This window comes from Ranitomeya imitator, chromosome 3 (genome assembly GCF_032444005.1).
Source record: "Ranitomeya imitator isolate aRanImi1 chromosome 3, aRanImi1.pri, whole genome shotgun sequence".
Classification (NCBI taxonomy): Eukaryota; Metazoa; Chordata; class Amphibia; order Anura; family Dendrobatidae; genus Ranitomeya; species Ranitomeya imitator.
In genome coordinates, this window is record NC_091284.1 from 572102564 (window position 1) to 572126240 (window position 23677).

General features: G+C 46.0%; 1 protein-coding gene across 2 annotated transcripts in view; it reads left to right on the forward strand.

The window, feature by feature from the left end:
* The window catches only part of ERCC5 (ERCC excision repair 5, endonuclease), a 92813-nt gene that overhangs the window by 29375 nt on the left and 39761 nt on the right, over positions 1-23677 (forward strand). For both annotated transcript variants that reach the window (XM_069757960.1, XM_069757959.1), the window contains exons 8-10: positions 1700-1907; positions 5635-6678; positions 21989-22239. In XM_069757960.1, coding sequence (XP_069614061.1) covers positions 1700-1907; positions 5635-6678; positions 21989-22239 — 1503 coding nt within the window. The remainder of the gene's footprint in view (positions 1-1699; positions 1908-5634; positions 6679-21988; positions 22240-23677) is intronic.

A 23677-nucleotide genomic window follows, 5' to 3' on the forward strand; every position in this document is an offset into this window, starting at 1 on the left:
TTTTTTTTTCAGGACAGTTTTTTTAAAAAACTGCAGCTCTTGGCAGAAAACGCAGGTCCTTTTTTTGTCCGTTTTTGATGCGTTTTTTGATGCGTTTTTTGATGCGTTTTTTTATCCTTTTTTTACTGTGTGTTTCCTAGGAAGCTTTTTAGGGCTAAAATGGCTGAAAATACCTAACCCTAACCCTACCCCTAACCCTACCCCTAACCCTACCCCTACCCCTAACCCTACCCCTAACCCTACCCCTAACCCTACCCCTATTCTAACCTTAGTGAAAAAAAAAAAAAAAAAAAATTCTTAATTTTTTTTATTGTCCCTACCAATGGGGGTGACAAAGTGGGGGGGTGTCATTTACTATTTTTTTATTTTGATCACTGAGATAGGTTATATCTCAGTGATCAAAATGCACTTTGGAGCGAATCTGCCGGCCGGCAGATTCGGCGGGCGCACTGCGCATGCGTCCGCCATTTTGCAAGATGGCGGCGCCCAGGGAGAAGACGGCCGGACGGACACCGGGACGCCGGGTAAGTATAAGGGGGGGAGATTAGGGCACGGGGGGGGCATCGGAGCACGGGGGGGGGCATCGGAGCACGGGGGGGCGGGATCGGAGCACGGGGGGGCAGCCACACTCCGCCCACGCACTTCCGCCCGCTCCCCCGCACTTCCTGCTGCAGCGGTTCTGCACATCAAATCGCAGTAAAACCCGCAGATATATTTTTGATCTGCGGGTTTTACTGCGATTTTGACCTCACAATGGAGGTCTATGGGTGCAGAACCGCTGCGGTTCAGGAAGAAGAATTGACATGCTCCTTCTTTTTTCCGGGAGCTATTCAGCGCGTCTTTTTTTTTACAATTTCCGGACCATGTGCACAGTGTGTCCTGTTTTCCATAGGGTACAGTGTACTGTACCCTGCATGGAAAACAGCTGCGGAACCGCAGCGGCAAAACCGCCGCGGTTCCGCGGTAAAAAACGCACTGTGTGAACATGGCCTTACACTAGAGCCTTGTTCACATTGTGGTTTTTTAAAAGGGTTGTTACTCTTTTCTTCAGGAGTTCGCCGCTCCCCTTCCTCCCCTCTTTCTAGTGGCAGTGCTCTCTTAAAGACTGACCTTTGAGATCAGTGGTATCGTTGTGCTGCTGGATGGAGATGTGCACTCTCCCATGCACCGACAAGACACAGCGTTGAGTCTGTAGCCTCAAAAAAGCTGTGACCCTGAATCTGTCAGAACCCACCGATCTAGTTGGCTTCAGAGCAGCGCTCACATACTCTGCACCAGTGTCCTCCAATGCTAGTCCTCAATAGCCACCAACAGATCATGTTTACAGGATCTAGTGAGTATGGCACAGGAGATTATTACCTGGGCGTTAAGGAAATCCTGAAAACATGGATGCTGGGGAACACTGCTCTATACAATAGGTTGCAGAGGTGGCCAATACAAATCCTAAGACAATAAGCAGTAAACAATAAACACTAAAAATCCCTTGCATCTTGAGAATCTTACAAAATGAGGCCAGTGCCCTTAGGTCACTAGAAGTAAATGTTGCCGTGTTTTGGATACATTTCTGGTTCGGTTGTAAAACACATAACAGTAGATGATTTCCAGTATCCATATTGTTTTGCCTTAAAGTAGTAGTTTGTTCAGTCTGCCGGCAGTCTTCATCTTCTGCCTTGGTGATGCTCTTCTGCCTTCTTTTCAGGACTCCAGTGATTTCTCCCAGTATCAGCTGAAAGGATTGCTGAAAAAAAATAACTTGAACAGGTGCCTCGATGATGTGCGGAAAGAGATGAACCAGCAGTGCACCGGGGAGGTCCGCGCTCAGTTTGAAACAGAAGGTGGATTTATGAAAGAGGTTGAAACGCGGCGTCTGGTCTCAGAGGACACGTCTCATTATATTCTAATTAAAGGTATAAGTACACAGGGCAGCGAGTGGTTGGTAGGAACTGCGCCAGCTGTACCACATCAGGTTGTAGGAAGGGAGATTCTCCGCATTACTGCACAGACCTCATTAATATTGTAAACCTTAGGTTTGTCTTCAACTTTCAAATGATCAAATTCTATTATTAATTTTAGCACTGCTTTTGCAAATTGAAATGTATTTTAATGCATTACATTTGATTGTTATGGTGAAAGTCAAATGCTTTTATTAATCTATTAAACCTCTTGAAAATGCGTCTGCCGCTCCTTGCAAATAGCTAGTTTTGCTCAGGAAAGCTGGTGCCAGTCAGTCAATTGGTGCTGCAGAAGAAATGATGTATTATTGCTTGGTGATCATTCAGATGAATGGGGGCCTTGTGTAGTAGAAGGATGGCTCAGGTTTGCCACTATGAGAGCCATATTTGCAGAGAAACCGTCCATTATGTCTGAGCAGAAGACCTTTATGATATCCAAATGCCTCAATATGAGGGGATTTTTCTTTGAGACCACCCCTAGGATTGGACACCAGAATATTAATTTTAAAAATTAAGGAAAGAAAAAAAATGATTCACCTGCCGGACTCCTACCACTCCTCCGCACCACTTCCCTGGGGCCCTGCTGGTGTCCTCATTTCCTCTTCCACTGGGGGACATGTGCCCACTGCAGTCAATCAGTAGTCTGCAGCCATGTCATTCTGGAGGAGGAGGAGTGAAGAAACTGTTTTTCCAGCCTTGACAGAATGGCTTGGCTTGGAGAATCTCTCTGCCGGTTTTTAGTATGTAATCTGTGAGCATCATAATGTAGTCACTGAGAGCCTGATTCCAGTTATGTGTCACTTAGCCTTCTTTCACACTTCCGTCAGAATGCGTCACTGCAACGTATCAACGGATGTCCGAAAAATAGTGGAAAACGGATGTAACGCATCCAGTTTTTTGACGGATGCGTTGAATTAGGCGCTGCCTGAATTTGAATGTCGAAAATTGTGGAGAGAGAGAGATTGTCCTGACTAGAAAATTCTTCCAGGCATGCTCAGAATAGAAAAACGGGATACGCCACTGGATTCCTGTTTTTAACAGTCAGCAATGCATCCTGCGCTGATAGGCTTCCATTGTAGCCAGTGACGGGCAGCGCAGGACCCGTCAGTGAGCTATTTATTTATTTTTTTTAATTTTTTTTATTTATTTATTCCCCCTCCTCCCCCCCCCCCCCCCGACGTGCAGAAAAAACGTTCCTCTGAATGTTTTCTCCGCTCAGCGATTTTCCGACGGATCCAGTGCACGACGGATCAAACGGATGGCTATCCGTCACAATCCGTCGCTAATACAAGTCTATGGGGAAAAACAGGATCCTGCAAAAAAAATTTCAGGATCCTGTTTTTTTTCAAAAATCGACGGATTTCGACGGGAGCTAAAAGACGGAAGTGTGAAAGAGGCCTTACTGGGTTGTGTTGTGGTTTACATACAATGAGTGTGTTATCAGCAGGAGATGAACACTACGTGACTACTTCTCATGTGCAGACCAATCCGGTTAATCTATAACCCTGCCCTCACCACTGATTAGCAGCTTGCTGACACTGCACAGTCAGGGGTGTGGGCAGTATTACACACAGCTCTGCATTCTAAACGGATTAACCCCTTAGTGACGGAGCCAAATTTTTGAAATCTGACCAGTGTCACTTTATGTGGTAATAACTCTGCAACGCTTCAACAAATCCCAGTAATTTTGAGACTGTTTTTTCGTGATACATTATACTTTATGATAATGGTAAATTTAGGTCAATATGTTTTGTGTTTATAAAAAATATCAAAAATTTGAGAAAAATGTTAAATTAGCAATTTTCAAAATTTGAATGATTATCCCTTTAATCCAGATAGTCCTACCACAGCAAAACATTAATAAATAACATTTCCCTCATGTCGGCTTTACATCAGCACCATTTGTAAAATGTTATTTTATTTTTTTAGCATTTTAGGAGGTTTAAAATTGTAGCAGCAATTTTTAATTTTTTCAAGGAAATTTACTAAATTTATTTTTTAGGGACTTATCCATGTTTGAAGTGACTTTAGGGGTCTCATATATTGGGAAACCCCCAAACGTGATACCATTTTAAAAACAGCCCATATGCTGTCATAGTTTTTGACATATCAAAAACTGCTGTCAGGTAGTTTATTAACCCTTCAGGTGCTTTACAGGAATTAATGGAAAGTGGTATGACCGAAATGAAAATGTGTATTTTTACCACCTAAATGCCTCTAACTTCTGAACAGATTACTACAGCCGTCAGACTCTAAAGGTACCTTCACACTGAACAACATTACAACGATAACGATACGTGACGTTGCAGCGTCCTGGATAGCGATATCGTTGTGTTTGACACGCAGCAGCGATCAGGATCCTGCTGTGACATCGCTGGTCGGAGCTAAAAGTCTGGAACTTTATTTTGTCGCTGGATCACCGCTGACATCGCTGAATCGGCGTGTGTGACGCCGATCCAGCGATGTGTTCACTGGTAACCAGGGTAAATATCGGGTTACTAAGCGCAGGGCCGCGCTTAGTAACCCGATATTTACCCTGGTTACCATTGTAAATGTAAAAAAAAAAACACATACTCACATTTTGGTGCCTGTCACGTCCCCGGCATCCGCTTCCCTGCACTCCTCCTGCATCCTGTGTCAGCGCCGGCCATAAAGCAGAGCAGAGCGGTGATGTCACCGCTCTGCTTTACGGCCGGCGCTGACACAGGATGCAGGAGGAGTGCAGGGAAGCGGACGCCGGGGACGTGACAGGCACCGGAATGTAAGTATGTAGTGGGTGTTTTTTTTTTGTTTTTTTTTTTTTTTTTTACATTTACAATGGTAACCAGGGTAAACATTGGGTTACTAAGCGCGGCCCTGCGCTTAGTAACCCGATGTTTACCCTGGTTACCAGGGGACTTTGGCATCGCTGGTCGCTGGAGAGCTGTCTGTGTGACAGCTCTCCAGCGACCACACAAGGACTTTTCAACGATCACAGCCAGGTCGTATCGCTGGTCGTGATCGTTGGAAAGTTGCTGAGTGTGACAGTACCCTTAGGCCGCTATTTGGTCATGAATTGCCACGGCAAACATCAGGACCACACAATCATGATCTGAGGGCACCAATTTAGATAAAGAGGAAGCCCCCACACTCTGTTAACCATATATAATGATGTAGTCACTATTTACAGCAGCATCTAAGGGGTTAAACAGATTTGGACGGTGCAAACACTGATCGTGGCTGATGCAGAAAGTTGTCAGCTATAGTGCACAACCGACAGATGCTGTATTGTTATCTGTATGGGGAGGCTATTCTCTTATATGCAAGGTCAGTTAAAAGGCGTATTGGCTGTCATTAAGGGGTTAAAACTGTACCAAGCAGTTCAGTAAATGACACATCGCTGGAGTCGGGGTTGCCTGTCCTATATTATGTTGCTCTCATATTACCATACATGGCAAAAACCTGCTGACAGATTCCCTTTTAAGCCAATCAGGGTTTGCTGAGTGGCTGCAGGGGTTCCACACTGGTAGAGGAAGCAAGGAATAACGGTGGGTGGAGGTACCAGCAGAAGTGGGGCATTCAGTAGGCAAGTTTGTGCAATAAAATATTGTGTTGAACAAACCCTTTAATCTTAGTAATTCTAGTTATTTTTAACATTAATTGCATAGAAATGTTTTTACCACTTTCTTTTTTTTCTTTCTAGGAGTTCAGTCAAAAGCAGAAGATAAGGAAGATAATATGCCTGAGAGAGAAATACCCTGTAGTTCTAATGATGCACCAAAAACCTACCTTGATATGAAGCTAGCTTCTGCTCATAAACCTAAGAAGGCACAGGATAATGTTCCAGATGAGGCACCACCATCCCCAAGAACATTTCTTGCTATACAAGAAGCCATGATGGAGAGCATCTCTGATGAGGAACTCCATGTCAGTGGGATAACACAAAGCTCCGATAATTCATCCGAGTCTGTTGAGGCCATAGATGGCAGTGTCTCGCCCAGAACCCTGAAAGCGATTCAGGAGGTTATTGCTGAAGACGAAATGGGCTTGAGCAGGAAAAGGCATGTTGAGAAAAATGTGGTTGAGGTAGAGCAACCTAAAGCCAAGGTTCTGGCAGTTAGCCGCTCAGATGAGGAAGTTGAACCCTTTGTTATTGCGAATGAAGAGAAAACTCCCCCTGGTAGATCTCAAACGAGCTCTGGGCTATTCAGGTCTACAGATGGCAGTGGTGAATCCATAATCCATAATTTTGTTTCTATCACAAACCTGGATCGGCTACGTCACAAACAAAATGTAACCGAAGTAGACCACAAAAAACCGGTTTGGCACGAGGCCAAGAGAAATCTCTTCCAATCATGGGATACACGTGCATCCAGCAATATTAACAAACCGGCCTCTTTACAACCTTCCCTTAAGAGCAGTAATTCATCTCCATGGAGTTTTAGTCCTGTATTATACGATTCATTGGAGATTCCTATGCTTGACTCCAGGAACACGTCTTTACCATTCAATATTTTAGGTTCTTCGTCACGGTGCGTGCCAGATTTTCCTGTATTGCCTGAAGACAAGGGGCAGGAAGTCCTACTGCCACCACAGCAGAAGGCCTCTGGCGAGGAGAAAGCTTGTTGTGAAGAAGTATCTTCAGCAAATGTTCCTGATGTAGGATATGTTCCCATGACTCCAGAAAGCATACCTGCACCTGATGAAGAATCGGACAGAGATAAAGAAATAGATTCAGACTCTAATAGTAAGTGTATTTCATATATGTTGTGTATTGTTCCAGTGGCCTCTATTTATTAGTTCAACTTGATTTATGTTGAGTGTTACATAGAATTTAACAGGGTTTACTGCTTTACTAAAAAAGTAACTAATTCTCCATCATAGCAGATAATGGAGGGTCTGGGGGAGGAAAGGGTTAACCATGCACTGTCTACTGTTTATCTACGTGTCCACCCCTTACCACACACTACTTCTCCAGTGGATATAAAAAGTGTACACACTCCTATTAAAATGCCAGGTTTTTGTCAAGTAAAAAAAAAAAACGAGAACAATTTTGGACCTTTTTAAGTTCTTCCCGATTTTTATATTTTCGTTTCATTTTATTTTTTAATTTTTTTTCTGTCCACATAGACCTATGAAGGCTTGTTTTTTTTTTTTTTCTACTTTTTGAATTATACCATTAATTTTACCATATAGTGTACTGGAAAATGGGAGGATAATATTTCAAGTGTGGTAAAATGGCATAAATACGCAATTCTGACTTTTTAGGAATGGCTTTATGGTGTACATTGTCTGAGACAAATGACCAGGCATCATGATTGTTCAGGTCAGTACGATTTACAGCGATACATACCTGGTGTAGTTTATCTTAATATTTTACTGGTGTTAAAAAAAAAAAAAAAAAATTTTTAAAAAATTTTCTCTAGTAACCCCCCACGACAGCACACCGGACGATGTTACCCCTCTCCTAATAGGGACAGGAAATGCCAAAGAGGATAAATAATACCTCCCACATCCCTCCCCCTTCCCTCAGTTTCCTTTCCTGTCCCTACTAGGGATGAAGAGGTTATCCATGGTGTGTTGTGCTGGCACCAGTCATCGGGGGGGGGGGGGGGGAAGAGATTTAGGCTGGGCAGCAGGAGAGCAGATTTGCCTGTCCTCCCCGAGCGCTGCTCCCGTCTCCATTCTGGACTCGACACCCCCCCCCCCCCCCCCCCCCCCTCCAGTCCGCACCTTCGGGTAAGGTCTGTGGGGGATTATTCAGCTGCAGACCTCTCTGAGCTCTCCAACCCCTTTCCTCCGGCGTTGTCGATCCAGAGCAGCGTGTCGCGCTGGGCGTGCACGCGTGAAGACTTCCGGGTCTGAAGCCGGCGGAAGGATGTGGCGTCACACGCTGGCCAGCTTCAGCATACAGAGAGGATTTTTGCGTTCTACGCTGGAACGCATAGGCAAATTACAGTGTAGATGGTGTCGGCTTGCCCCTACCCACCCCACACCTGGACATGGGAGGGTGGAGTTCCTCTAATCAGAAGACAGGTGCTGGATCCAGTCGCCCATATAAGAGCGCCGGACAAGGAAAGCATCTAACGTAGGACCACTGTGTGGTAAACAGCATGGAGATGTCAGGTTCCTCTCGCTGTGTGTCTGCATATCCCAGAACCCTCCCGGCCCCAGTGAATGTCCATTCCCTGTGTGCAGGTTTTGAGCCTTATTATGGCTTCTCCCCTTTCTTGTAGAGGGACAAGGAACCTGCACCAGGAAGCAAGTCCAAGAGTTCACGGACATGTGCAGTCTGTACATAAAAAGCTGGCCCCTCCACATAATAATACAGTATGCAAAGAGTGCAGGAAATAAAAACCTCCCGGGTTGCTTTTTCCCAGCCCGCACCCTCACCCAGTGTCCCTCCAGAAGCTAAAAGGAGGAATCTTAATTTAGAGGAGGAAAGGGATGATGACTCTCGGGATGAAACGTCGATCCCAGACAAACCTCTGGACAAAGGCGAATTAATCTTGGACCCAGATGTCTCAACAGGAGAGAGATTTTTTCTCCCAGGTGATATAGAGGAACTCCTAACGGCAGTACGGAGGACCATGGAGACTGAGGATTAGAAGACTGCCCAGATGATACAGGAAGAAATGTTCGGGGGTCTCCATTCTAGGAAGAAGCCGGTATTTCCCATTCATAAAAACATCCGGGACCTGGTCTGAGAGTGGGAATCTCCAGAAAAGAGGCTGACCATTCCAGCGGAGATGGACAAGTTCCCTTTGGACGTCGAGAGGGCATCATACTGGTCAGAAATTCCAAAGGTCGACGTCCAGATTGCTCGGGTAGCTAAGGCGACCACACTTCCATTTGATGATGCCTCACAGTTGAAGGACCCTCTGGAATGCAAGATGGATGGGCTGCTGAGGAAATCATGGGAAACCTCGGCATCTTTACTGAATACCAACGCTGTATCTACCTGTGTGGCCCGATCGATGTACCGTTGGTTGGGGCAGCTGAAGGAACACCTCTCCATAGGTACTCCCAGAGAGGACATCCTAGCTTCTCTAAATCTCCTCTAGAAGGCAACAGGGTTCCTAGCAGATGCCTCTGCAGAAACCTTGAGAGTGGCAGCAAGATCTCAGTGTTGTCAAACACGAGCGCTCTGGCTGAGATCTTGGAGCGGAAACATGGCTTAGCTTCATTTTTTATGTTCTATCCCCCTTCAAAGGGAAATACAGGCGCATCTCACAAAATTAGGCTGTGTGCACACAATGCGGATTTAGTGCGGATCCGCAGTGTTTCTTTCCATGCAGAAACGCTGCAGATCCACAAAGTGATTTACAGTACAATATAAATTAATAGAAAAAAAAAATGCTGTGCTAATGGTGTGGAAAATTCTGCATAAAAACGCTGCGGATCTGCAGCGTTTCTGAACCATTCCATTATAGAAATCTGCAGTGGTAAAAAAAAAAACGCATGAAATCCACACAAAATCCGCAACAAAAACGCACAAAATCTGCATTAAAAAAGCGTCAAATCTGCACCTTCGTTTTCTGCCAGGAGATGTGGATTTTGTGCAGAAAATTCTGCACCTCAATCCGCAACGTGTGCACATAGCCTTAGAATATCATCAAAAAGTTATTTTATTTGAGTTCTTCAATACAAAACGTGAGTTAGTCATTACAAACAGAGTGATCTATTTCAAGTATTTATTTCTGTTAATGTTGATGATTATGGCTTACAGCCAATGAAAACCCAAAAGTCGCTATCTCAGTAAACTAGAATAATTCATAACACCAGCTTGATTTTAACATCCGAAATGTTGGCCTGCTGAAATGTATGTTCAGTAAATGCACTCAATACTTGGTTGGGATCCTTTTGCATCAATTACTGCATCAATGCAGCGTGGCATTGAGGCGATCAGACTGTGGCACTGCTGAAGTGTTATGGAAGCCCAGGTTGCTTTGATAACAGCCTTCAGCTCATCTGCATTTTTGGGTCTGGTGTCTCATCTTCCTCTTGATTCTCTATGGGGTTAAGGTCAGACAAGTTTGCTCAAAAATCAAGCACAGTGATGCTGTTGTTTTTAAACCAGGTATTTGTACTTTTGGCAGTGTGGACAGGTGCCAAGTCCTGCTGGAGAATTACATTTCCATTTACCAAAAGCTTGTCCGCAGAGGAAATCATGAAGTGCTCTAAAATTTCCTGGTAGACAGCTGCGCTGACTTTGATAACAGTTGACATGGCTCCCGAAACTATTATTGATTGTGGATACTTCACACTAAACCTTGGAAATCAAGGCCCTAGAGTATGGGACCCCTACCTGTAGCTCAGGAGCCACATGTGGCTCGCTGTCCCATGCATTGTGGCTCGCGGTTGTCTGCCAGCTTGGTGTATTAGCGCCAAGTTGAGCAAACGGGTAAGAAAAGCACATCTCAAAATGGTGAGTTGTGAGTACCCCTGCAGAGTAGAGCAGATCTGCAAGCACGTATACTGGTCTCGGGTTTAGAGATAATTTAACCCCTTAACGACCACCGATACACCTTATAACGGCAGCAGTTAAGGGCACTTATTCCTCAGCGCCGCTTTTTAACGGCGCTGAGAAATAAGGTTATAGCGCCCCCCCAGCATCGGAAAATATCCAGGGTCTCGGCTGCCTGGGGTAGCTGAGACCCTGGAGAACATGATTTGGGTCGGTTTTTACCATCCCCAGTCTTGTGATCGCTGTTATTCACCAAATAACGGCAATCGCAAAAAAAAGCCAATTTCCCATTCATTTCACTCTCCTCTGATATGATCTAGCATACCAGAGGAGAGAGAAATTGGGTCCCCCGAAACCCCCCCCCCCAGTGTGCCTCCGATGTCCCTGGACCCACCGAGTCTGTCCCCCAGCCCTTGGCGTCTTCCGGGAAGAAAATGGTGGGCGCATATGCAGTGAGCCCGCCGAGATCAGCTGGCCAGCACCTGGCAACAATAGATTTTTTCCTATTGGTTCATTTTGATCACTGTGATAGACCCTATCACAGTGATCAAAATAAAAATAGTAAAACAAACCCCCCTTTATAACTCTCTTAGGTGAAAATTAATTAAATGCAAAAATGTTTTGGTTTTTTTCCCCATTCTTTGCGGTTAGGGTACAGCTGGGGTTACTATTGTGGTGGTTTTGGAGTTACAGTTTGGATTAGGGTCAGTGGTAGCAAAAAGTGTCACTGGCGCACAACAAATAGCACAATATAAATAATCATGGGGGTGCATACTGAGTGGTCAATAAGTAAGAGCAATGAAAAAGAAGAGGAAAGAAACCACTATAAGGTATACACATCTCAAAAACATTTCTAGAATTCGCCCTTTTCTTACGTTCGACTCTGCAAAAACTCTTACTGTTTCACTTATTCATTCTCGTCTGGACTATTGTAACTCTCTACTAATCGGCCTCCCTCTAAACTTTCCCCGCTCCAATCTGTCCTGAATGCTGCTGCCAGGATCATATTCCTCACCAACCGTTACACCGATGCCTCTACCTTGTGCCAGTCATTACACTGGCTACCCATCCACTCCAGAATCCAGTACAAAACTACTACCCTCATCCACAAAGCACTCCATGGCTCAGCACCACCCTACATCTCCTCTCTGGTCTCAGTCTACCACCCTACACGTGCCCTCCGCTCCGCTAATGACCTCAGGTTAGCATCCTCAATAATCAGAACCTCCCACTCCCGTCTCCAAGACTTTACACGTGCTGCGCCGATTCTTTGGAATGCACTACCCAGGTTAATACGATTAATCCCCAATCCCCACAGTTTTAAGCATGCCCTAAAAACTCATTTGTTCAGGCTGGCCTACCGCCTCAATGCATTAACCTAACGATCCCTGTGTGGCTTATTTAAAAAAAAAAAAAAAAAACACAATCAGGTTCCTCGCATCATGTTCTAATTCACTTTATGCAGTTAATGGCCCTCTGTGTCTGTACTGCTACATACTTAGGCAATTAACTGGTTCATGCAGCTTTACATGAACACCCGAGCCTTACACTATGGCTGGTCCGAATAACTAAAGCAATTGTTACCATCCACCTCTCGTGTCTCCCCTTTTCCTCATAGTTTGTAAGCTTGCGAGCAGGGCCCTCATTCCTCCTGGTATCTGTTTTGAACTGTATTTCTGTTATGCTGTAATGTCTATTGTCTGTACAAGTCCCCTCTATAATTTGTAAAGCGCTGCGGAATATGTTGGCGCTATATAAATAAAAATTATTATTATTATTATTATTATTATTATTATTATTACACACCACCAGTGTAATTATTATAAAAGTAAAGCTTTATTGACAACAATGATTAAACAACCTAAAAACAGTATATCAAAAACCCTCATGAATTTCGCTTCTGTGAACCAATAAATGTGTAAAGACTTACAACTAATTTAAACACAACCAGAGTATTAAGGCCCCGTCACACATAGCGAGATCGCTAGCGAGATCGCTGCTGAGTCACAAGTTTTGTGACGCAACAGCGATCTCAGTAGCGATCTCGCTATGTGTGACACGTACCAGCGATCAGGCCCCTGCTGTGAGATCGCTGGTCGTGTCGGAATGGCCTGGGCCATTTTTTGATCGTTGAGGTCCCGCTGACATCGCTGAATCGGCGTGTGTGACGCCGATTCAGCGATGTCTTCGCTGGTAACCAGGGTAAACATCGGGTAACTAAGCGCAGGGCCGCGCTTAGTAACCCGATGTTTACCCTGGTTACCATCGTTAAAGTAAAAAAACAAACTCTACATACTTACCTATCGCTGTCTGTCCTCGGCGCTCTGCTTCTCTGGTCTGGCTGTGAGCGCCGGTCAGCCGGAAAGCAGAGCGGTGACGTCACCGCTCTGCTTTCCGGCCGCTGTGCTCACAGCCAGAGCAGAGAAGCAGAGCACCGAGGACAGACAGCGATAGGTAAGTATGTAGAGTTTGTTTTTTTACTTTAACGATGGTAACCAGGGTAAACATCGGGTTACTAAGCGCGGCCCTGCGCTTAGTTACCCGATGTTTACCCTGGTTACCGGGGACCTCGGGATCGTTGGTCGCTGGAGAGCTGTCTGTGTGACAGCTCTCCAGCGACCAAACAGCGACGCTGCAGCGATCCGGATTGTTGTCGGTATCGCTGCAGCGTCGCTATGTGTGACGGGGCCTTTACACATGGTAATCTTGTCTGCAGAATAAACCTAAAGGCCCCTTCACATTTAGCGACGCTGCAGCGATACCGACAACGATTCGGATCGCTGCAGCGTCGCTGTTTGGTCGCTGGAGAGCTGTCACACAGACCGCTCTCCAGCGACCAACGATGCCGGTAACCAGGGTAAACATCGGGTAACTAAGCGCAGGGCCGCGCTTAGTAACCCGATGTTTACCCTGGTTACCATGCTAAAAGTAAAAAAAAAACAAACACTACATACTTACCTACAGCCCTCCGTCCTCCAGCGCTGTGCTCTGCTTCTCTGCTCTCCTCTTGTACTGTCTGGGAGCCGGAAAGCAGAGCGGTGACGTCACCGCTCTGCTTTCCGGCTCACAGACAGTACAGGAGGAGAGCAGAGAAGCAGAGCACAGCGCTGGAGGACAGACAGCGGTAGGTAAGTATGTAGTGTTTGTTTTTTTTTACTTTTAGCATGGTAACCAGGGTAAACATCGGGTTACTAAGCGCGGCCCTGCGCTTAGTTACCCGATGTTTACCCTGGTTACCAGTGAAGACATCGCTGGATCGGTGTCACACACGCCGATCCAGCGATGTCAGCAGGAGTCCAGCGACGAAATAAAGTTCTGGACTTTATTCAGCGACCAACGATCTCCCAGCAGGAGCTTGATCGTTGGTCGCTGTCACACATAACGATTTCATTAACGATATCGTTGCTACGTCACAAATAGCAACGATATCGTTAACGATATCGTTATGTGTGAAGGTACCCTAACACCTAGTCAAACAATGATGACAATAGAAAATGAAATCACACCTGGGGATTTAAAAAGTGATTAAATAGCCCCCAATGGTAAAGAGGTGTCAATTCAATTGTGGAAAAGTGTTTGAAATCTGCCACACACAAATGTGTGCAATCCAAATGCCTACATGTAAAGTTTAAGGTCCAACCTGTGGAGCAGGTGGGAGACACTGCTCACATGCATAGCAAGATGTCCTTTGAGAAAAGATCCATGCTAGGAAGCCAGTGAGTGAGAGGCGGGGTAAAACAGAGGGAAGAACCCAATGCGTGTCAGGGGAAGTGGCAGGGCTGTGTTAGGGTTGGAGTTAGAATTGGGGGTTTCCACTCTTTACGTACATTAGGGGGTCTCCAAACGCTAAATGGCGCCTGCCATTGATTCCTTCCAGCCAATTTTGTAAAAGTCAAACGGTGCTCCCTCCCTTCCGAGCCTTGCCACACAGTGGCTATTCCCCACATACGGGGTATCTGCGTACTCTGGAGAAATTGCACAACAAATGTTGTGGTCCATTTTCTCCTGATACCCTTGTGAAAGTAAAAAAGTTTGGAACTAAAGTAAAAAAAAAAAAAAAATTTGTGAAAAAAGTAAATGTTCATTTTTTCCTTCCACACTGCTTTAGTTCTTGTGAAGCATCTGAAGGGTTAATAAACTTCTTGAATGTGGTTTTGCGCACCTCAAGGGGGCAGTTTTTAGAATGTCACTTTGGGGTATTTTCTGTTATATTGACCCCCCAAACTCACTTCAAATGTGAGGTGGTCCCTAAAAATAAATGGTTTTGTAAATTTTGTTAGAAAATGAGAACTTGCTGGTCAACTTTTAACCTTTTATAACTTACTAACAAAAACATGTTTTTAAAATTGTGCTGATGTCAAGTAGACATGTGGGAAATGTTGTTTTGTGCAATATGACTCTGATTTTAAGAGCACAAAAATTAAAAGTTTGATCATTAAAACATTTTCAAAATTTTTTCTCGTAAATAAACGCAAGTTATATCCGAAGAAATTTTACCACAAACATGAAGTACAATATGTCACGAAAATAAAATCTCAGAATCAGTGAGATACGTTGAAGCGTTCCAGTGCTCTAACCTCAGTGACTGGTCAGAATTGTAAACATTGGCTTGGTCATTAAGTACCAAATTGGCTCTGTCACTAAGGGGTTAAGAATGGTACGCTGCAGACAGGAGGATCCTGTCAGAGGAGGTTCTTGAATTTGGATGTGACAGTGTTGGAAGAATACTGAATGGGGGAATTGTGGGAACCCCTGGATTTGGGTATTCTGCTTCTAGGTGATTTATGTGGAAAACCTTTGGTTATCATTATACCTGTAAGGGTAAGTTCGCACAAGGCATTTTTGCTGCCTTTTTGTTTGCTGTGTTTTGTCTTTTTTTTTGTTTTTTTTATGCTAATTTTCAGCTGCTTTTTACAGAACCAGCAAACCTATAAGATTTCAGAAATCTCATGCACACATTGTTTTTTTTTTTTTTTGTTTGATCAGTATTTTGTGCTTTGCTGCGTTTTTTGGACATGGAGCATGTCACTTCTTTCAGCGTTTTTTCAGCGTGTTCCACCCATTGACTGGAATGGATGGTGAAAAAGCGCTGCAAATACGCAGGGTGACTTTTCTTGCAGCGTATTTGTTGCTGAAAAGTCAAGGACAGCCGGATTTGACATCACACTTGGCTCTGCTACCTCTAGATTGCAGGCTGCATGATGCGTCCTTGCAGCCTGGCATCCAGGAGACTTGAATGGGGGGTCCGACATTACAGTGTTTTGACATGCTGTCAGCGCGGCAAACTCCTTCTGACCGGCGGGGAAATCCTCCCCGCCTGTCAGAGCCGCGGTTCCCACGCTGTCAGAAGGTCGGAGGTATAAACTTCACCTCCGGTCACTGGTGTCAGCTGATGGGACTACTGATCCCATCATCTGACAACTAACTAAGGAGCCATTTCGCTTTTACAGATCCTTTGTACTACCAGTAACGTGCAAACCTCCTATATTTCCATTGACTGGTGACGGACCTGAGTGGGGACTTGCTTTTTTTTGTGGATTGATTTGAAGCTTTTATTGGGAACATTTTACATAGTGTTTGGGATCGCCTTTATCCGGCGCTCTATGCTGAGCAATTACATCGGGATTTATCGGGATTTACATCTAAATCTGAGTGACGTGACAGATGAAACCCCCCCAATGGATCCATTCACTATAATGAGGCAGCACAGCTACTCTGGACTCCCTCCGGCCTCTGTTCAACATTATCCTCTGCACAAAACTGCGGATGTTGTCATGATGACATCGGGTCCATCAGCCCCTCACGATACGTCGCGGGGGCGCCGATCGGAGTGTAGAAGGGGGCCCCCTCCCTCTGCCTGCTTCTAAATGCTTCAATCAATATCGCAGTGAGTGTCGGGTTTCAGCTTTCATATCAGCTGATCACCCGGCGGTGGTCCCCACTCACAACCTCCTATGCGAGGTCGATCGTCATCGTGTGTGTGTGTTTGTGTATATATATATTTATATACTTCATTGCTCGGGAAGTTCTTGCCACCCATGACACTGTGTGTGTGTGTGTGTGTGTGTGTGTGTGTGTGTGTACTGCAAATGTCGGGAAGGGGTTAAAGAGTTTACTGATCGGATTAATTTTCATGTTTTGATACCACTTATACAAAAGTGGCAATACCACATCCGTGTATTTTTTTGTAAAAATACATTTTAATATTTTACTTTTAATGGTAAAAAAGGGGCGTGAGTCAATTTTTTTTATCTTTTTTTATACACCTAACAGTGTATTGGTTGGTTAATACCCCTAAATGGGACTTAAAGGGGTTGTCCAGTTTAAATTGAAAAAGTCTGCAGTGACTGCAGACTTATTAATCCCCAAGTGCACGCAATGTTCGCTGCAAGGATTTGTCGGTTTCTCAGCCAGGACCAGCGGGTACGTATTTGTCATGCATATGCCTGGCAATAACCCAACTAGAGGGTGCAGCCTTGCTCCATACACTTGTACTGAGCGAGGTGGCGCCCACTGGGCGGTTGCATCACTAGACTGGGTGCAGCCTCGCTCAGTACAAGTGTATGGAGCGAGGCCATTCCCACTAGTCAGGCTCTGGTCGGGAGTATGAATAATGCATGTGTACCCACTGGTCCCGGCTCAGGAACTGGTGAATCCCCACAGCGCACAGTGTGCGCATTGGGGGGGTGGGGGGGATTCATAAGTCTGCAGTCACACAGAGTAATTGCAGATTTATCAATTTAGACCGATCAAGCCCTTTAAACCTACAATCGTCTCATTGCTTGTCCTATAAACAACAACACTTTAGTGAATTCAAATGCTGGATTTCAACGGAGCTCCATGATGGTACACACTGGAATCTTCAAAAGACTCCTGGCTGCCATTGCAACCCATCATCACCCTGAGATTACATCACAGGATCACAGGGCGGTAGATAGACACATTGTATAATGTGTATCCTCATGCCTGCGCACTGTTAATGCCGCTGTCACAAAATTTGGTAGTGTAGATTGGCTACACCCTTGGCTGTTTGACAAGCAGCCATTATCTGCCAGGTTCAGCCCACTTCATACACCTGCTCCCAGTTTGCGTGGTACATGTATGGTGGATGTCGGAAAGGGGTTAATGTCGCCCATATTTTCTACAATTCAATTGAAAAATAAATTGAAATCTTTTCAGATGGCAAAAAGCGAAATAAAGAATTTAAAATAATGTGATTGCATAAATATGTACACTGTTAAAGTGAATCTGTCACCCCAATTTTCGCCTATAAGCTTCGGCCACCACCTTCAGGGGCTTATCTACAGTCCCCGATGTAACCTGCAAGATAAGAATAACAGGTTATATTATACTCGCCCAGGGGCGGTCCCGGTTCAGTCCTATTGGCATCGCCATCCGGGTCCATCACCTCCCATCTTCATACGATGACGTCCCCTGCTTTCTGTCGCAGCTCCTGCTCAGACGTACTTTATCTGCCCTGTTGAGGGCAGAGCAAAGTACTGCAGTGCGCAGGCGCCGGGCCTCTCTGACCTTTCCCGGCGCCTGTGCAGTACTTTACGCTGCCCTGTTGAAAATTAAGTCACCTGGCTTCCGCCTGTACTAGGCCGCAAGCCAGTAGCTCCACCCACTCGCCCGCATCACGCTGGCTATGCGCTTCTTGTTCACTGCGAGAGTGCCTTCCCTGATCCCTGCAGCCATCTTTATTTGCCGGCTGCTTCTTTGGACTGATTCCCTGCACTGCAGCAAGTGGATTCGGACCTCTGTATCCTTGGCACAGTAGGACCGCTCACAGGGCCTCAGGACTGTAGCTGAGCTGCTACATACCCACTGGCCCTTTACTGTACTTTTTTGCTGCAGAGCTGCTACATACTACCGGCCCTTCTGCAGTATATATTTGGGGATTAGCCACATGTCCCCCTATTGGGGCAGGGGTACACTGTCACTCACTAAAACTTCCAGGAGGGCTAATAAGTGTTTTTACCTCATGTACCACCTGTCAGACTTCGTTGCCACGGGGACAAAATACCCCACTCTGTGAAGCCTGTGATCCCAAATGTGCTCAGGAGCCCTCCACCGCGACCGATCCCAGTATACTTGGCCCCCCTGAGTGGGCTTAGTTACTGTCGCAGTCTATGGCTTCTTTAGCCAAAGCAATTTGAGTCCCTTCATGATCCCTCCACGGGTAGGGGCATCCATCTGCCTTTCTTAGAAGGTTCCTCTACCACATGGGAACAATCGGCCTCTGGGGCCGCTCTCAGTCAGAAGGTACGCAGGCATCTAGAAAACTGACCCATAGCACGTCGCCCTGGCCTTCTAGCGCCATGGCATCTGTGAGCTCCGTTTCTCGCTCCTCCTTGCCAGGGGTTTGCAGCGAGCAGAACTCTGACGGGGCCCCTCGACCTGGAGTCGCTGGGTTATCATGGTGGATAGTCTCATAGAGGCCGTCAACCAGACTTCGAAGGTTGAAGAGGAATCTACCTCTACCCCGGAGCACGTGGTGTCCTTTAAAAGGACTAATAAGTTATCATAGGGTGTTTGCCAATCACGCTGAATTTTAGGACATACTGCAGCGGCATAGAGAGCGCCTGGACAAACTCTTCACAGGCCAGAAACACTTTCCCATCTGATCTGCGTAAGCAATAGGCGGAATCGCCTCCAGTGGATCTACCGGTATCTCGCCTGGCTTCCAAAACCCTCCTATCCTTGCTCTATTAAGGATCCCATGGACTGTCTGATAGAGAGCCTTGCCCGTTCGGTCTTTGAGGCCTCGGGTTTGGCACTCTCTCCTGCCTTTGGATACCCATGTTGTGGCAAAGCCATGGTCTCCTGGGAAGATGCTCTAACTACGACCATACAGGGTAGTGATCTTCCCCCAGAAGCAGCAGATCTGGTCAATCAGATCTCCATGGCTGGGGACTATTTGGTACACGCATCCCTGGACGCGGCTCATTGCGCCGTGCTTGCGGCCTCATACGCGGTCTCTATTAAACGGGCACTATGGCTTAGGGAATAGCGGGCGGACTCTGCATCCAAGAAGTCTCTAACCTCTCTGCCTCGTTGTTTGTTCGGATGCCAGAGGAGTTAAGTAAATTTCTCCCCAAGCATAGGGTTAGGTGACCCTTTTGCCGCCAGCAACTGTGACTTTTCCAGTCCTTTTGCAGCAATCAGAGTTCACCACCAACTCTTCCAAATCAGGGCGCTCCCCTCGCGGGGAAAAAGGTCCACAAGTTTCATGGAAGAGCCGACTCAAACAGTCCAGATCCAGGGGATTGAGGTCCCTTAAATTCTCATCTAAATGACATGTGGCATTGCCCGGTCGACACCAGCAGAGTAGGAGTTCGCCTACTCCGATTTCACTACGCCTGACTCGCTGTCGTTCACAACTAATGGGTCAGGGACCTGGTGTCCTCTAGATACAAAATAAAATTTGCTTCTCGTCCCCCACCACGGTTCTTCCCATCTTGTCCCCCCAAAGCGGAGACATGGGCACGGTCCTTCTACCGAGCCCTCGATGCTCTTCATTAAGACGGGGTCATTACTCCGGTTCCGGAAAACGAAAGGTTCGAGGGGTTCTACTCGCACCTATTCGTGGTTCCGAAGAAGGATGGGACGGTGAGGCTCATCCTGGACCTAAAACTCCTAAACAAATTTGTCAAGGTCTGGCACTTCAGGATGGAGTCCCTCCGTTCTGTCATCGCTTCGATGGAAAAAGGGGATTTCATAGCGTCCATCGACATCCAGGATGCCTGCCATCATATCCTGATCTTTCCCCCTCACCAGAAGTCCCTGCGCTTTGCTGCCCGCGAGGAACATTTCCAGTTCACAGCTTTGCCTTTTGGCCTCACCACCGCTCCCGGTGTTCACAAAGGTCATGGCGGCCGTCCTGTCCATTCTGCATTCTCGGGGCATGGTTGTTTTGCCGTACCTAGACAACCTCCTGATCAAGGGGCCGTCATTCCAAGCCTGCGCGGAGTGCGTCCAGATCATGTTGGATACACTGTCTCGCCTTGGTTGACTGATAAACTCGAACAAGTCTTCCCTTGTCCCAGCTCAGCAGATTTCCTTTTTGGGAATGACCCTGGACACTTCACGAGGGTTGGAGATTTGACCTCAAGACAAGGTCTTAGCCCTTCAGCAGGGAACTCGGGCACTGTCGTCCTTATCCCCGCTCCATCCGATTCGGCATGGGGTCCTGGGCAAGATGGTGGCAGCAATGGAAGCTGTTCCCTTCACGCAGATACACCTCCGTTCTCTTCAGCATGCGCTTCTGGCAGCCTGGGATGCGAGCCCGTGCTCCCTCGACCGACTGTCGTTTGTCCCCGCAGGTCAAGCAGACGCTCAGGTGGTGGACGTTATGGTCTTCCCTCATTCAGGGGACATCCTTTCTCCCGGTCCATTAGCTGGTGGTCACTACCAACGCCAGCCTTCTTGGCTGGGGAGCTGTTTTCCGTCACCACACTGCTCAGGGGTGTTGGTCTCCTCTGGAGTCACGCCTTCTGATCAATGTCCTGGAGATTCGGGTGATCCGGTTGCCCTTGCGGCGGTTCCATTTTCTGGTGGATCACCCTATCCGAATTCAATCGGACAACGCCACAGCCGTGGCTTATATCAATTATCAGGGGACACCTGCAGCAGGGCGACAATGTGCGAGGTGGGACACATCCTCCGCTGGGCCGAGAGGAATCGCTCTGTCATCTCGGCAGTGCACATGGTCCTGTGCCCCCCAATGTGGCGAAGGAGAGACTGATTTTTCTCCTACTGCTTTGTCACTGAACTGGTTCTGTCTGGAGCCTGTAGTAGGTGTATACTGCAGAGGAGGAGCTAATTTTTTATATTCACTTGATGTCAGCCGCCTAGTGGCAGGAGCATACACCCATGGTCCTGTGTCCCCCAAAGTGTGGCTCGGAGAAAAGGATTTTACGGTGAGTACACAAAAATACCTGTTGTTTTTTTTTTGTTTGTTTTTTTGTGTGTTTTTTTTTTGTTTGTTTTTTATGTTACAGCCATAAACTTAAATGTTTTATTGGTATTTTATGTGATCTACCAACACCAAGTAGCAAGTACATGTGAAGTGTAAAGGAAATTATGCATTTTAAAAATATAATTATGAAAAAGAATTGTTCGGTAAGGGTACGTTCACACTAGCGTTGCGCCGCCCTGCGTCGGCGACGCAACGCGCGACGCATCGAAAAACGCGCGCAAACGCGCGCAAAAACGCGCGCGTTTTGCGACGCGTGCGTCGTTTTTGACCAAAATCGGACGCACAGAAAATGCAACTTGTAGCGTTTTCGTGCGTCCGACGCCAGCGTCGGAAACGACGCACGTGGCAAAAAACGCAACCAAAAAGACGCACGCGTCCCCTATGTTAAACATAGGGGCGCGTCGCCGCTGCGTCGCCGACGCAACAGCGGCGCAACGCTAATGTGAACTTAGACCTACTTTTTTTTTTTTTTCAATGTATCACCTATCCTGTGAATAATGATATATGTGGTTTATGGGACAATCCTTTTTACCGAAAAGTATCAAGTTCGGAGTTGCCTCTAACATGCATACATTTATTTGTACTGTCAGATTTTCCTCTTTCTCATAGGTAGCTTCATTGAAGTAGAAGGTCATTTGGATAGCCGTAATTCTCAGCTAGTACAAGCCGCTGAATCTCTGAAGGATACAGTAGAAAGAGAAACTGATGATTTGGCTGAGGCAGCGTTCACCTCTACTACACAGCTAGAAACCACCTTCAGAGAAGATGAGCAGACGGATGTCCAGAGTGCTGCCCCGCAGCAAAATGAGGAGCCAGAAGATGCAGAAGCAGAACCCAATGAATGGCAGGACATAAGTATGGTAATGTTTTTTAACAGCTTTCATTTTGTCTTTGTAGGCGAAGTATGGCGATTTAAATAGTCTTGACTGACATTTTGTTCATTAGCTTCTCTCTTATTTGCTTGTGAAAGCCATTATGTTTTATATTTTAAGATTCCGATCATAAGTTAATTTTCAAAAAAACTTGGGGTGCTTTCACAAGATCTGTACACAAGATCTCCAACAGAATGTCATCCCTAGTTATACCCAACTATAACTAGGGATGACATCCCTGTTAAAGATCTTGTGAGCTACGTGGCTGAATGGATGCCCCCAGCGCCTTAGTTGGAACATCAGGAACAAATGAGTAGAAGCGCTGTGTACATTACTAGATTGATTTATCATAATGGGGTGTCACTATCTATGCGGCCATGAATGAATAACATGCTCCTAGATCCCTGTGGGATGTTTTTTATTTTTATTTTTTCTGGGGTTACGGCTCCATTATGAATATCCAGGTATTAAGGGGTCATTTGACCGTTTGATATATGTAATCGCAGGGCTGACTTGAATATTGTGTTAGTCAGTTGGAGTTGCCCTTTTGCTATTGCGTATTTTGGATAAACGAGACATTGACATTGTGTTTCTGCCCAATGATTTATTGTATGTCTATATTATACCCTATTAAGGTTTTTTTGGGGGGCAAATAACAAATTTTGTTTGTTTGTTTTTTTTTTTTTGTTTTGGTTTTTTTCTTCCTATTTTTTCCGATTTTGCTGATTTTTTTTTTTTTTTAATTTATTTTTTGGTAATTAAAGTACATTGGGACGGGATTTTTTAGGGATCACAGGGTGTATATAGGGCTATCAGGGCTAGCTGTCGTGGAGCGGGGGCGCCTACCGCTGAAACTTAGGGTGCCAACCTCCGCAGTCAGGTAGGGACCAGTATTAGCGCACCTGACAGGGTCAGTTAGTGTACGTTCACATTAGCGTTTTGCGTGTTTGCGTCGGGCGCCGCAGCGGCGACGCATGCGTCATGCGCCCCTATATTTAACATGGGGGGCGCATGGACATGCGTTGTGCTGCGTTGTGCGACGCATGCGTTTTTTTGCCGCAAGCATTGGGCGCAGAAAACGCAACAAGTTGCATTTTTTTTGCGTCCAAATTTCGGCAAAAAAGGACGCATGCGTCGCAAAACGCAGCATTTTAGCGTGCGTTTTGGTGCGTTTTTATTTGCGTTGTGCGTTGCGTCGCCGACGCAGCGGCGCACAACGCAAATGTGAACGTAGATTTAGTCCTTATCGTGTACATTCCTGTGACAATATTTTTGGATATTAATGTCTTTAAATTTGGAACAAAAAGGTTTTAGCTTTGATTAAAAGTTATATTATAACAATTCCCCATTGTGTCACCTGCTTAACCCAGCAGGAAGTACGTTAGCGTCTAAAAATCACTAAAATTGATTTATCTCCGGGCCTGGA